The sequence below is a fragment of the Rana temporaria genome, chromosome 5 (genome assembly GCF_905171775.1).
Source record: "Rana temporaria chromosome 5, aRanTem1.1, whole genome shotgun sequence".
Taxonomy (NCBI): domain Eukaryota; kingdom Metazoa; phylum Chordata; class Amphibia; order Anura; family Ranidae; genus Rana; species Rana temporaria.
Genome location: NC_053493.1, coordinates 304,032,979 through 304,045,937, shown reverse-complemented (window position 1 = coordinate 304,045,937; position 12,959 = coordinate 304,032,979). Strand labels below are relative to the sequence as shown.

At 40.7% G+C, this 12,959-nt stretch overlaps 1 protein-coding gene across 5 annotated transcripts in view; it reads left to right on the top strand.

Annotated features, from left to right (window-relative positions):
- ZNF521 (zinc finger protein 521) overlaps positions 1 to 12,959 on the top strand; it is a 432,628-nt gene that overhangs the window by 386,808 nt on the left and 32,861 nt on the right. For all 5 annotated transcript variants that reach the window (XM_040354090.1, XM_040354087.1, XM_040354088.1 and 2 more), the window contains one exon: positions 365 to 480. In XM_040354090.1, coding sequence (XP_040210024.1) covers positions 365 to 480 — 116 coding nt within the window. The remainder of the gene's footprint in view (positions 1 to 364; positions 481 to 12,959) is intronic.

Below are 12,959 nucleotides of genomic sequence, written 5' to 3'. Positions count from 1 at the left end.
ACCATCTGGTTTGATTATTCCTTCTGCCATATGCATTTAATGTTTAGACATTTATCTGCACTTATTTCTTCCCTCCAGGCCTTCTTTTTTTACTGTACCATTTATCTGGATTACTCTTCTGTAGCTTTTACCCTTAGAATATCTTGTCTAAAATTTCTGATAGAGTATCCAAGTTACAACTGAGTGTCAAATAGATATGTATTAAAAGATTGTGACCGCCTAATATAGAAAATAATGTGTAAGTATGAGAAGCAACATGCCACAAGTCAGGATTGTTCATTAGAAGTGCTTTAGAAATTGATATGTTGTAAGGGTTAATTTTTATGTTGTACATTAAATGTTTCTCTTTTCTTCTTTTTTTTAGTATTTGTTCAAGCCAACAAGTTGCAGCAGCACATTTTCTCAGCCCATGGACAAGAGGACAAGATCTATGACTGCTCACAGTGTCCACAGAAATTCTTTTTTCAGACCGAGCTGCAGGTAATCTCTTAATCTAAGTTGTTCACGCCATTCTCGGATGTTTACTTCCATCGGTTCTTATAAGGGGACATTAGAATCATAGGCCAACCAATGGTAGTATTGAATCTTAGTAGAAATACACAAAAAATAACGTGGTTTAAGACTTTGTTTAAATGCAACAAAAGAGAAACGTGTCCTATACTAACATACTCTTCTGCCATGCGTGGAGACATCTATAGCTCCATTATTTAATATCTTTGCCAGTACACCACAGATCTTTAGTCCAAATGGTTTTTAATAAAGCACTATCACAAGCAAGAGTGCAACCTTTTGGAGTTACGCAGGACCCCTTCGTCAGGCATGTGCACTTTTTCTTGCTTGTCATGTGATCATGCTTTATTAAAAACCATTGGGACTGAAGATCCATGGTATGCTGGCAAATCTACAATATTCATTGTGGCTTTCATGATCCAGTCTCCATCTGGTGGTTGCTACAGCACCCAGTATCCTAAAGTACTTCCCAGGAACGTGTGGGATGGGAATGTGGACTATTACTCATAGCTCCACCAATATTGTGTTTTGCATTGTTTAGTGCCTTTAGCTATCTGCATTGTTCGCAAAATGCAAAAATCATGCTGGTGTTTCATGTTCGTGGCCTTCAGCTATCTCCATGGATAACCAACAAACTGTTTCTGCATCAAAAGGTTGACAGCAATGGCTACAATTTCTCTATCAAAAGATTGACAGCAATTGCTGCTGTGTCAGAGTTACAGGTTATCAGTGAATTACAACAAAAATAGCAAGATGTGGGGGCTGGTAAACAAAAGGACTATTTAGTCTTCTTTACCTATCAAAAACAGAAAGCCTTATAGTGCGCTACCTATTTGTTCATGCTTTGGAAAGCATGTGCTGTAGTTTTATACTGTGCTTTTATGAGGTAATGTGAGGTTATCCGTGGCTTAGACTGCTGCGGACAAAGCTATATGATGAGTGGAAGTGATGGCTTTATAGCCATTCACAGTGTTTTGTGGAGAATTTGATCAGCCAATGTGTCACAATCTGTAATAAACAGCTATTTTTTCCTTTTTATGTTTTTCCTGCAGGGCATGAACAATAATAAAGCTACTACAGTAGTTCAGTGTAGAGTTTATTTCCTTCAGTACCTTTCTCCTATTTTATTAGTCTGTATAAGTTAGTAGAATTTTAGGACAATGCATCTTTCCACATAAGGCCTCATGTGAAAACTGAAAAGAAAAGATCTTTGTTGCCCATATCTCCCAAGTAGGCACTGACTGTAAATTTTTTTGTCAGGTCAGAAGGTGAACAAAATAAAAGGTTGCTATGGGCTACATGCACAGTTTTTTTGTCTTTATCCTGAGCCTGTTAAGGCTTATTTAATTAGACAGAGAGCAATGCATAAAATGCAGTAATTGATAACCAATCAGAATTCTGATTTAATCTAAGGGAAACTTTGATCGAATCTTTAAACATTTTCAGTGGTTTTCAAACCATTTTGGGGGGAAAAAAATGTGTGTGTGTATATATACAAAATGTGTGTATACTGTGTCTGTGTGTGTGTATGTATAATATGTGTGTGTACACACACTATTATACCAAAATTATTGGGATGCCTGCCATTACACGTACATGAACTTTAACTGCATTCCAGTCTTAGTCCGTAGGGTTCAATATTGAGTTGGCCCACCCTTTGCAGCTATAACCGCTTCAACTCTTCTGGGAAGGCTGCCCACAAGGTTTAGCAGTGTGTCTTGGGAATGTTTGACCATTCTTCCAGAAGTGCATTTGTGAGGTCAGGCACTGATGAGGACGAAAATGCCTGGCTTACAGTCTCTTCCACTCTAATTCATTCCAAATGTGTTCTATTGAGTTGAGGTCAGGACTATGTGATAGATCTGAAAGAATGGTCAAACATTCCCATAGACACACTCCTAAACCTTGTGGACAGCCTTCTCAGAATAGTTGAAGCTGTTATAGCTGCAAAGAGTAGACCAACCCAATATTGAACCCTACGGACTAAGACTGGGATGCAATTAGTTTGTGTAGGAGTAGCAGCATCCAAATACTTTTGGTAATATAGTGTGTAAAATATATTTTTATATATTATATATATATATATATATATATATATATATATATATATAATGTGTGTGTGTGTGTGTGTGTGTGTGTGTGTGTGTGTGTGTGTGTGTATACAATATAGAAAAAAAACAAAAAGTAGAGAGGGATTAGAACACCTGAAAATCCCCAAATTTAGGTTGTCACCAAAATAGAAATAGAAGGGAAATCTTCCATTGGGGACACTACTTCTGGTGACCCTGTTAACAACCTGGGATTTTCTCTGTGGGGAATTTCCTCTCACTTTCTGTTGTGACTATGGGACAGCAAGTAAAAGGAAATCTCCCCAATTTATTGTCTAGTTTTTAGCCATGATGAAGGGGAGTAAAAATCCCCTGAAGCGCATTGACTGTTACAATATAAAAATATTTTAGATATTCTGTATAAGTTGGTATGGGGCTCCCATCCTTTCAAAACTTCAACCTAATGGATCAGTAGCAGATACCTTCTGGCAGGAGCTCTATGTCCTCTTAGTAGAAATAGCCCAAGTCCCAAACCGTATGCAGGAGCACTGTGTCCCCTTGATGGAAAATGGCAAAGTCTCAACTATATGTAGGAGCTCTGTGTCACCTCAATAGAAAATAGCAAGACCTCAACTGTATGTAGGAGCTATGTGTCTCTTCAGTAGAAAATACCAGCCCACCTGGCTGTTTTGAGAAATGCCCCATAGCAACGGATTTAGGTTGGCCGTGACACTGTCTCATGTAAGCATGCTAAATATTGCATCTGGCATCCTTCTCCCTTATTGGCCCTGGCGTGATCAAGTAGGGATACTCATCAGATAGGGGTACTCACATGGTTCCTTGAATCCTGCTGCTTGCATAGACTTATGTTCAGGTCTCATGCTGGCTGAGCAGAGTGTCTCCTGTATGAGATGGTAGGTTAGTGGAGATCCCTCTAAAGCTTCTTTTCCTCTCTACTCAGCTCCAGCCTTGAGGCAGGGCCCCCAAGCAGGCCTCACAACTCCAGCCTCAACACTACATCTTCCACTGGACAGCCCCCCACTGGCTAGGCTCTTCAATATGTATGGGCCAAGCTTACCATCCTGCCAGGCCTCCTGTGTAGGAATTAGTCAAAACTCCCATCAATAATCAGACCCTGCCTCCTTACCTCTTCCCACTAGTTTCTATAAGTTTCCATGGACCTCCAGAACCAGGGGGAGGCAATAGAGGCCTGGTCTGCAGAGCCCTTCACCCTGACCTTAAGCTGACCCCACAGCAATTACCCAGACTTGCATAACTACTGTGAGTCAGCATAAATTGACTAAACTGTACACTAGAGGGTGCTACACAGGTAAGATAAGTATTTATGAAACTTTTTTCCATTGAAACTTGGAACTTCTTTGAGTTTTCAACACAGTGGAGACAGATTAGAACACCTATTAGGTTATTATTGCTGTCTGTGACCCCTGTTGGGGTGATTCACACTAATTTTCCTGTTTACCATTATAGTTAAAAGTGAACGTAAAATAAAATCGCAAATTTTGGGTTGTTCCAGAAAAAGTAATCGAGGGAAAAATCTTCCAATGGGGACACTAGTTCTGGTAGCCTGTGAGGCCCAAAGGGATTACCTTAAAGTCATTGTAAAGGCGGAAGTTTTTTTATCCTAATTTATTCTATGCATTAGAATAAAAAGCCTTTTGTGTGCAGCAGCCCCTCTGAGCCCCCCTAATACTTACCTGAGCCCCATCTAGATCTATCAATGATGTAGGAGTGTCTTGGTTGCCTGGGGGCTCCCCCCTCATTGGCTGAAACAGCAGCGCATTGCCATTGGTTCCTGCTGCCGTCAATCAAAGCCAGTCAGCCAATGAGGAGAGAAAGGCTGTAGGGCCAGGCCGCAGCTCTGTGTCAGCAGCTTGGCTCGGGTGCCCCCATAGCGTGCTGCTTGCTGTAGGGGGCACTTACCAGGAGGAAAGGTAAGATCTGGACTGCTCTGTGAAAATCCACTGCACAGTGCAGGCAAGTATAACATGTTTGTTATTTTTACCTAAAAAAAAACTGAGACGTTAGTATCACTTTGCAGGGATTTCCTCTCACTTCCTGTTTTGGCATAGAACAGAAAGTAAATGTAAATCTCCCCAATGGGGTACAGAAAATGAAGGAAATAAATCTTTACTTTTGGGATCTGAAATAGCTAACCATGTGAAAAGTAGACTAGAGCTACATCTGCTGGCTCGGATAGAAGACATGGCATAATTCACATGTATTATTTCAGGTTTACCTTGCTAAAAAATATGTTCAAAACCACAATATGTTACCTCTGTCGTTGGAAATATAAAAACCTGCAGTTTGCAGACTTGCTTGTTGCACTATTTTATATTGCTCTGTTGTGTACTAGTATGAATAAATATATGATAAAAGTATGTGGCAACTGGGATAAAACAGACTTATTGTAAAGCAAACTCACACCAAGAGCAGAAAATGCAGTAACCCCAAATTTACTTAAAATGTTGAGGCTCAGGATTCAGATTTAGAGCCCATACAAACTGTTTTCACTCCACCCGCTCCAGTTTTTATAGAGATTTCAATTTAGATCACATTATGGTGCCTTGTATACGGATTAGAGCTGTTTCTAAGCACAGAGCCAACTGTGCTAGCTTTCTCTAGACAAAAGAGAGACAAATCTTGCGTATGTAAAGCAGGTGTACAAGGAATAGCTTATTTTACCAGATTCAGTCAAGCCTAGCATACTGCGTTTTTAGCCTCTTTAAGGGGCCTATTAAGTTTTTGTTTCATTCAGCCACAGGGGAAACGCCTAATCTGAATACAATACTGCATTTAGAAATAATTGAATTAATTTTAGAGCCCATTCACACTACTGAGTTGCAGTATTGCACGTTGCGCAGCAAGGCACGCTATACAGGTGAAACTCCAAAAAATTTGAATATCGTGCAAAAGTTCATTAATTTTAATAATGCAACTTAAAATGTGAAATTAATATATGAGATGGACTCATTGCATGCAAAGCAAGATAGTTAAAGCCGTGATTTGTCATAATTGTGATGAATTTGGCTTACAGCTCATGAAAACCCCAAATCCACAATCTCAGAAAATTAGAATATTTTGAAAAGGTGCAATATTCTAGGCTCAAAGTGTCCCACTCTAATCAGATAATTAAGCCATAACACCTGCAAAGGGTTCCTGAGCCTTTAAATGATCTCTGTCTGGTTCAGTAGGAATCACAATCATGGGGAAGACTGCTGACCTGACAGTTGTGCAGAAAACCATAATTGACACCCTCCATAAGGAGGGAAAGTCTCAAAAGGTAATTTGGTAAAGAATTTGGATGTTCCCAAAGTGCTGTATCAAAGCACATTAATAGAAAGTTATGTGGAAGGGGAAAGTGTGGAAGAAAAAGGTGCACAAGCAGCAGGGATGACCTGCAGCCTGGAGAGGATTGTCAGGAAAAGGCCATTCAAAAGTGTTGGGGACTTTCACAAGGAGTGGACTGAGGCTGGAGTCAGTGCATCAAGAGTCACCACACACAGACGGATCCCGAACATGGGCTTCAAATGTCGTATTCCTCTTTTAAAGCCACTCCTGAACAACAAATAACGTCAGAAGCGTCTTACCTGGGCTAAAAAAACAGACCTGGTCTGTTGCTCAGTGGTCCAAAGTCCTCTTTTCTGATAACAAATTTTGCATCTCATTTGGAAACCAAGAACCCAGAGTATGGAGGAAGAATGGAGAGGCACACACTGCAAGATGCTTGAAGTCCAGTGTGAAGTTTCCATAGTCTGTGTTGATTTGGGGAGCCATGTCATCTGCTGGTGCAGAAGAGCTGAAGGCCGCTATTGAAGCATCCTGGTCTTCCATAACACCTCAGCAGTGCCACAGTCTGATCGCTTCCATCCCATGCCGCATTGAGGCAGTAATTGCTGTAAGAGGGGCCCAAACCAAGTCCACCTTGCTGACGAATATGCATTGCAGCGCAATGCACGGCTACATACTAGCTTGCAGTTGGCTGCTAAAAATGCTGCATGTACCTTTTTTGGTCTGCTGTGGTGCATTGGCAGCCCATTCAAAAGAATAGGCTGTCCTAATGCAACGCACATTAATGCAACAAGCGCAATGGACCAGGCTGGTGTAAGTGGTTTATAGAAGTGTATGACCAGCCAAAACTTTGTTTTAGTTTTGTATGGGGAAGCATTAAAACACCTGTCAGATTTTAACTGTTATCCAGGGTCCTGTTTAAGAGATTTCCCCTAGCTTACTTTTATAGTGACAGTTGTTTCACCAAACAGGAAGTGAGTGAAAATCTACAGGAACACCGCAATCAACATTTTTTTGTAGACTAAGGGGAAGGCTTTTTATTGTGGTCGGTGTCTATATTGCAAATGTTCTCTCACTTCTTCTAGTTTTCTCTCAGAAGCCCAAAATTGCAATAAAAACCTGACATGGGTTCTAACACTTTTCCATTTTGTCCTGCCAAATTTCTTTTTGTTTTGGATATAGGAAGGCACTTGCTGGCAGCCTTTTGCATGCTGTAAATCATGTGTCCTAGTGTTTATGGCTAATATGGAGAAAAACGTTCTCAAACGCGGATCCTTGGGTTCTACCTAGGGTATATTCTTGGTCCTGGAGCCCCCAAGCCTTGCAGAGCTTTGGTTGGGCAAAAGCATCCTTTTTCTATGTAAACTTTTAGCCAGTCTTCATATTAAGGACAGACCTGTACTTGTTTATGGTTTACTACGAGTTGAGCCTGTCTCATACAGTATATACTATGAGTTCTACTTCTTGGCCAAATTGAGGCAAATTCTGGTTATTTTGGTTAAATAGCATTGCTGTGTGCAGTATAGTAGTAGCATGTCAAAATAAATCAACTCTTTCTGAAAGACCAAGTTACCACAGCCCACCCAGTTTTGAATTATAAAATGGAACGCAAGCCTTTTTTTTTTTCTTTGTTTGCTTTTTTGCTTTTTAAGTATAAGTAAAGTTTGCACAGTCAGAGCAGTTCACGGATGAATGCACTACAAAAATTTCCCCGGGACACTTATCAGCTATACAGAAAACAGTCCAAACTGCTTTCAGTTTAGTTTGCTTTATAAAACAGGGTTTTTGTTGCATACACTTGCAAATGGCATGTAAAGCCACATTGTTGTGCCAAGGCACCTCTGTAAAGTTTGCTCCCTGCTAATAGGCATCATAAAATTGTCTCAAAACCTCTAGCGAAGGTGTTAACCCTGCAGGCATTCCACACTTCCATCTGTGTGAATACCTGCTTCACCCTCAGCACCCTGTATTTTCTTTTACCAGCTCATACGTCATTGCAGGATTTATGAGCAGGCAGAAGGATCCACTGTTTACAACAGGTTGAAGAAGGTATTCGATCCACCCAGAAGGGTTGAATAATTGCAGCATCCAGGAAGCAATGAAGCTGGAGCATTTCAAGATATGGGGCACTGGGAAATTAAGCATAGATGATTTTCATTACAGGGCTCCTGCAATTTTTTTTACAAGTAACCCTGAGGTTCACTTCAAAGAAAACACAACATTGTGAAGGCAAACAATAATTGTATAGAGGCAGTCCAGTTGCACATGGGCATCAAGGTCCATGCAAATGTCAAGCATGTAGTACTGCAATGGAGCACACCGAGCGGAAGGTCAATGTTCCCAGTCATATTTTCTATCATCCCTTCCTGTATCATCCTTCAGCCAGAAAATTGGCATGCTCAGAAGGCGGCACAGCAAGCCTGCATATTTCTAGCATTAGTCTTGTTTTACCTCTCTCTTAGAAATGCAGGACCCAGAAAATGTAAAAATACCATTGTCCGTATATCACTGCATTTTGCATGTACAGTTTAGGTGTAGTCATATAAACGATAACATTTTTATACTGACAGAACAGATATAAATCATTTTATATAGATAGCTGATGCCTGGTCAATGAGGCAAGATGGAATTCTTGTCATGCCTGCTTAAGTTTATTCATTGGGCATAGATCCATGAAATGCAGGAACAGCGGTGCTGTTTACTATTAATAGATTAATGTTGTAAGAATGTAGTATAACTGATGGTAAAAGAATAAACTGTCCTGAGGTAATATTTAAATGCCTGCAAATGAAAGAAATCTCATTTTTGTGCACCTGCAATGCAGCTGCTTATCACTATCTCAGGATTTCTGAGGATGCTATTCCCCTGTTGTCCTCCGCACGCTGAATTGTGCATTTCCTGGCTTGTCTGAACACCGCAAATCTTTCTCAGTCTGTTGTGGCTGCTGGTGTTGGAAATCCTTATCGAGAGTGGCAAAAGGCTTTTTCAAAGAAAATCATTTTCTCATCATTCATCAGAAAATATTTAATTTCAGTAGTATTCAGATGTAGAACGTTCATTGGATAATTTGGACATCCAAATGAAACTGTCAACCGCTGTGTGTATCTAGAGAAATATCGATTGTCTTCCCTTGATTGAGTTTGCTCAATCAGGCAGTTGAGTCGTCAACCTGAGCGTACAAGGAATCCACAGCGCTATCTTTTATTGTAGTATTTGCAGCTAGGCACAGCATGTAACATCCTTTCTGCCCTGAAGCTACACCTAGTAGGGCTCCAGAGTTTAGGAGGAAGCAAGCCAGAGAAAGGAGGAGGGCGCTGAGCTGCCTCGAAAAGGCTGAAATGTTGCAGAGAAGATGAATTGTGCTTAAAAGCAATGCTTGCGGTGTCTTCATTTAGAAAAAGAAAATAAAACGGAGGTCTTAAGCTTCTTCTGAATAGGCAGGGTAAAATAATCCTTTAAAACCATGTAATTTTAAACGACTCCAAAGAAACAAACTGCACTGCCATTACCAGAATTGTGCGGTGGGCAAGACTTGGCCTCTCCTGGGGTATAAAACATTTACATTTTCTTTAAAAAGTATCTATCCATGAAAGGATGACATTATCGAATAAAGACTAGCTTTTGCCTTTTATTGCAGAGTTGCCAACTGCAACTGTTTTCTGGGCTTTAAAGGTTTTACTTTTGTTGTGTGCCAGCCTTATGGGTTCTGTTAATACTAGTAATACTTTTGCACACGACAGTAAAGCAAGTAAGCGTTTACATGATTGCGCTGAATTGCTTTACATAAGATGTTTTATTTTAAATAAACTTTATAGAGCCATTGCACAGAATTGTGTGTTTAAAAGAAAGGAATCGGGGTAGAAAAATACCAGGGTAAGAAACTGAATCCCAAGTGTTGAGTCTCCTATCAAAGTGGAACTGAACTCACAATGTGCGTACCCTTTGTCTTCAATTCCTTCTAAAAAAAATAGCAGTGCACTTCCTGGTATGTAAGTGTGTCTACACACTACTGTACATCCAACTTTATAGCTGTATATCTGCAGAGTGAGATCCAAGTCCCTGTTGCTTTTTACTGCTTTGAGCCTCTTTGGCATTAGATTTGGTGATGTCATCTCTGTGCTTTTTAGTGTTCTGATTGCTGCAGGCTCTGACATTAGAAAGCATGGCCCCGCCTCTACCAAGATGGCCACCTTCACACAGGACACAGTACAGAATGAGTCATGGTAAGTCAGTAATGGGGAAATGACAGCTACAAGAAGTCTACAGCGATAATACTATCTAGTATTCCTCCGCCTGCCTTTTTAGTCGGCCACCTGAACTAAGGGCCTGATCCACAAAGCGGCCGTAACTTAAATTTTCCTATTTAAGTTACACCGCCGCAAAATCTCTACCTAAGTGTCCGATCCACAAAGCACTTACCTAGAAATTTTGAGCGGTGTAACTTAAATCCGTCCGGCGCAAGGCGTTCCTAATCTAATGGGGCGAGTCCCATTTAAATTAGGCATACTGCGCATGCTCCCAACGCGATTTTCCCGACGTGCATTGCGCGGTTTTACGTTACGCCGAGTTTTGTGAATCGCGCCGGGTAAAAAAAGTTGCGTCGGGAAAAAAAAGAGATGCGGCGGGAAAAAAAAATGTAAAAAAAAATTTGACAGCGTCGCGGGAAAGAAGGGTCTACTTTTACATGGTGTACTAACTTTACACTTTGTAAAAGCAGCCCTAATTTTGCGACGGCAAACTAATACTTACGGAGAAAAAACGAAGCGTAAAAGCTTTGTGGATCTCTGTAAGTGCTAATTTGCATACCCGACGCTGGATTTTGACGAGAAATGCCCCCAGCGGCGGCTGCGGTACTGCATCCTAAGATCCGACAGTGTAAGTCCCTTACACATGTCGGATCTTCTGCCTATCTATGAGAAACTGATTCTGTGGATCAGTTCCATAGATAGAAACAGGGATACGACGGCGTATCAGTAGATACGCCGGCGTATCCCTTTTGTGGATCAGGCCCTAAGTTTTTACTTGGCTTTCAGTGTTCAGTTCCTATTTTAATTTTTAGTCTAAATCCATAATGCAGTGAGGCAGCTCAATCAAAAAATGAAAATACAAGCCATTTTAAAAAATCCTTCCTTTTAACACTTTAGCGAATCACTGTCGCTAAATAAGCATTAATATATCAAGTACTTTGACTTAAAGTGGAGTTTCACCCTCAACATTTTTTTTTTAATCGGCAGCTACAAACACTGTACGCTGCTGACTTTTAATAAGGACACTTGCCTGTCCAGGGAGCTTGCGATGTCGCCCCCCACCCCCACGTCCCGGAGGCCAATCCGTCCATCAGAACAGGTGCAGGCGTTGCCATTGTAACTAGTGAAAACCGGCAGTGGAGCTCTAGGCTTCACAGCAGGTTTCCTACTGCGCATACGTGAGTCACACAGCACTTTCTGAATGGCCCTGTCATCTTCTGGGACACACACAGAAGGAGGTCTTTCCTTTTTCTGATTTTTCTCCCTGGTGTGGAGTGTCGTGCTCACCCCCTCCCTTGGACTACAGTCAGGACGCTCTCTACATTGCAGATAGAGAAAGGAGCTGTGTGTTAGTGGGTGTCCTGACTCTCCTGTAGTCCAAGGGAGGGGGCAAGCATGAAACTCCACACCAGGGAGAAAGCATTGCATTACTGTGTGGAGTTACAGACAGAAGAACAGGAAGTGAGGATTTCTCAGAAGAAATAAGGACATTTTAAAGCAAAATCGAAGGATGAGGTAAGTGAAGGAGGACTGCAATTTTTTTTTACCTTTAATTCATATGTTCACACTATTGTATTTACTGTATTCCTGAAACCTTGCTTTATGTTGAAATGAACACGTGTACATCCAAAGACATAACTGCATTTTAATCTTTATAGCAATTTTTTTTTCTTCAGTGTTTCCAAATATGACATAGAACATATCTTCCTGTCTGCTCCTTTGTATTTAATATATTTGTTTTTCATTTGCAATAGAGAATCATGTTAGTGGAGCATTAGTAAGATAAGCACTCAGACCTTGCTGTCATGCGCTCAGTTATAATTTATGAATGTACCATTGGGAATTGCTTATCTCTTTCTGTGGAGTTAATGCATTTCTGCAGGGACCTGCTGACAGCACCCTGATCCTCTGCCTCCTGGTCTCTGTGCATTCACTGACGCTGCTGGGTGCTATTTCTGTATGGAAATGTGTTATCCTCCTAGGTGTTGGAGAGAATTAAATTTTATCAAGGGGTGTCTATGAATTTAAATTCATTTTAACACTTGCTAATGTTAACACACATCCGTAGTCATTTCTCTTTCCAGTGTTATCTTTAAACATTTCATATAATAATTCGAGGATAGCTGCTTTACATTTGCAGCACTGAACATTTGTATAGTGAAAATAAGGATTACTGCTGGACCCATAACAATTTGCCGTTTGTCTCCTTATTTCTATGGGTTTTAAACCATAGACTACCCTGTTTCTTTAGCCCACATCTTAAAGTAAAGTTGCAGTTTAGAGCAGTGTTTCTCAACTCCAGTCCTCAAGGCGCCCCAACAGGTCATGTTTTTACGGTTTCCATTATTTTTCACAGGTGATTTGATCAGTTTCAATGCCCTAGTAATTTCCACAGCCATTTCATCTGAGGGAAAACCTGAAAACATGACCTGTTGGGGCGCCTTGAGGACTGGAGTTGAGAAACCCTGGTTTAGAGCATAACTTCAGAACTAGACTGTACAGACTTATCTGAGCAGACATTCATGGTCTTTATTAATGTATGGTAATGAATCTGCTGTGATAACAGGTGTGACTGCTGGCAAACAAAATTTGATATACCCAAATCTAAAAACGTACAATATCGTAAAATGATGCAGGGCCAGTAAATTTAACAAAAACATACAATACAACCCCCCAAATAATATGGCACATTGAACAATGGGGCTTGTTTACTAAAGGCAAATCAACTGTGCACTACAAGTGCACTTGGAAGTGCAGTCACTGTAGTTCTGAGGGGAAGATCTGATATGAAGGGAAGCTCTGCTGATTTCTATCATCCAATTATGTGCAAGCAAAATCTTTGTTT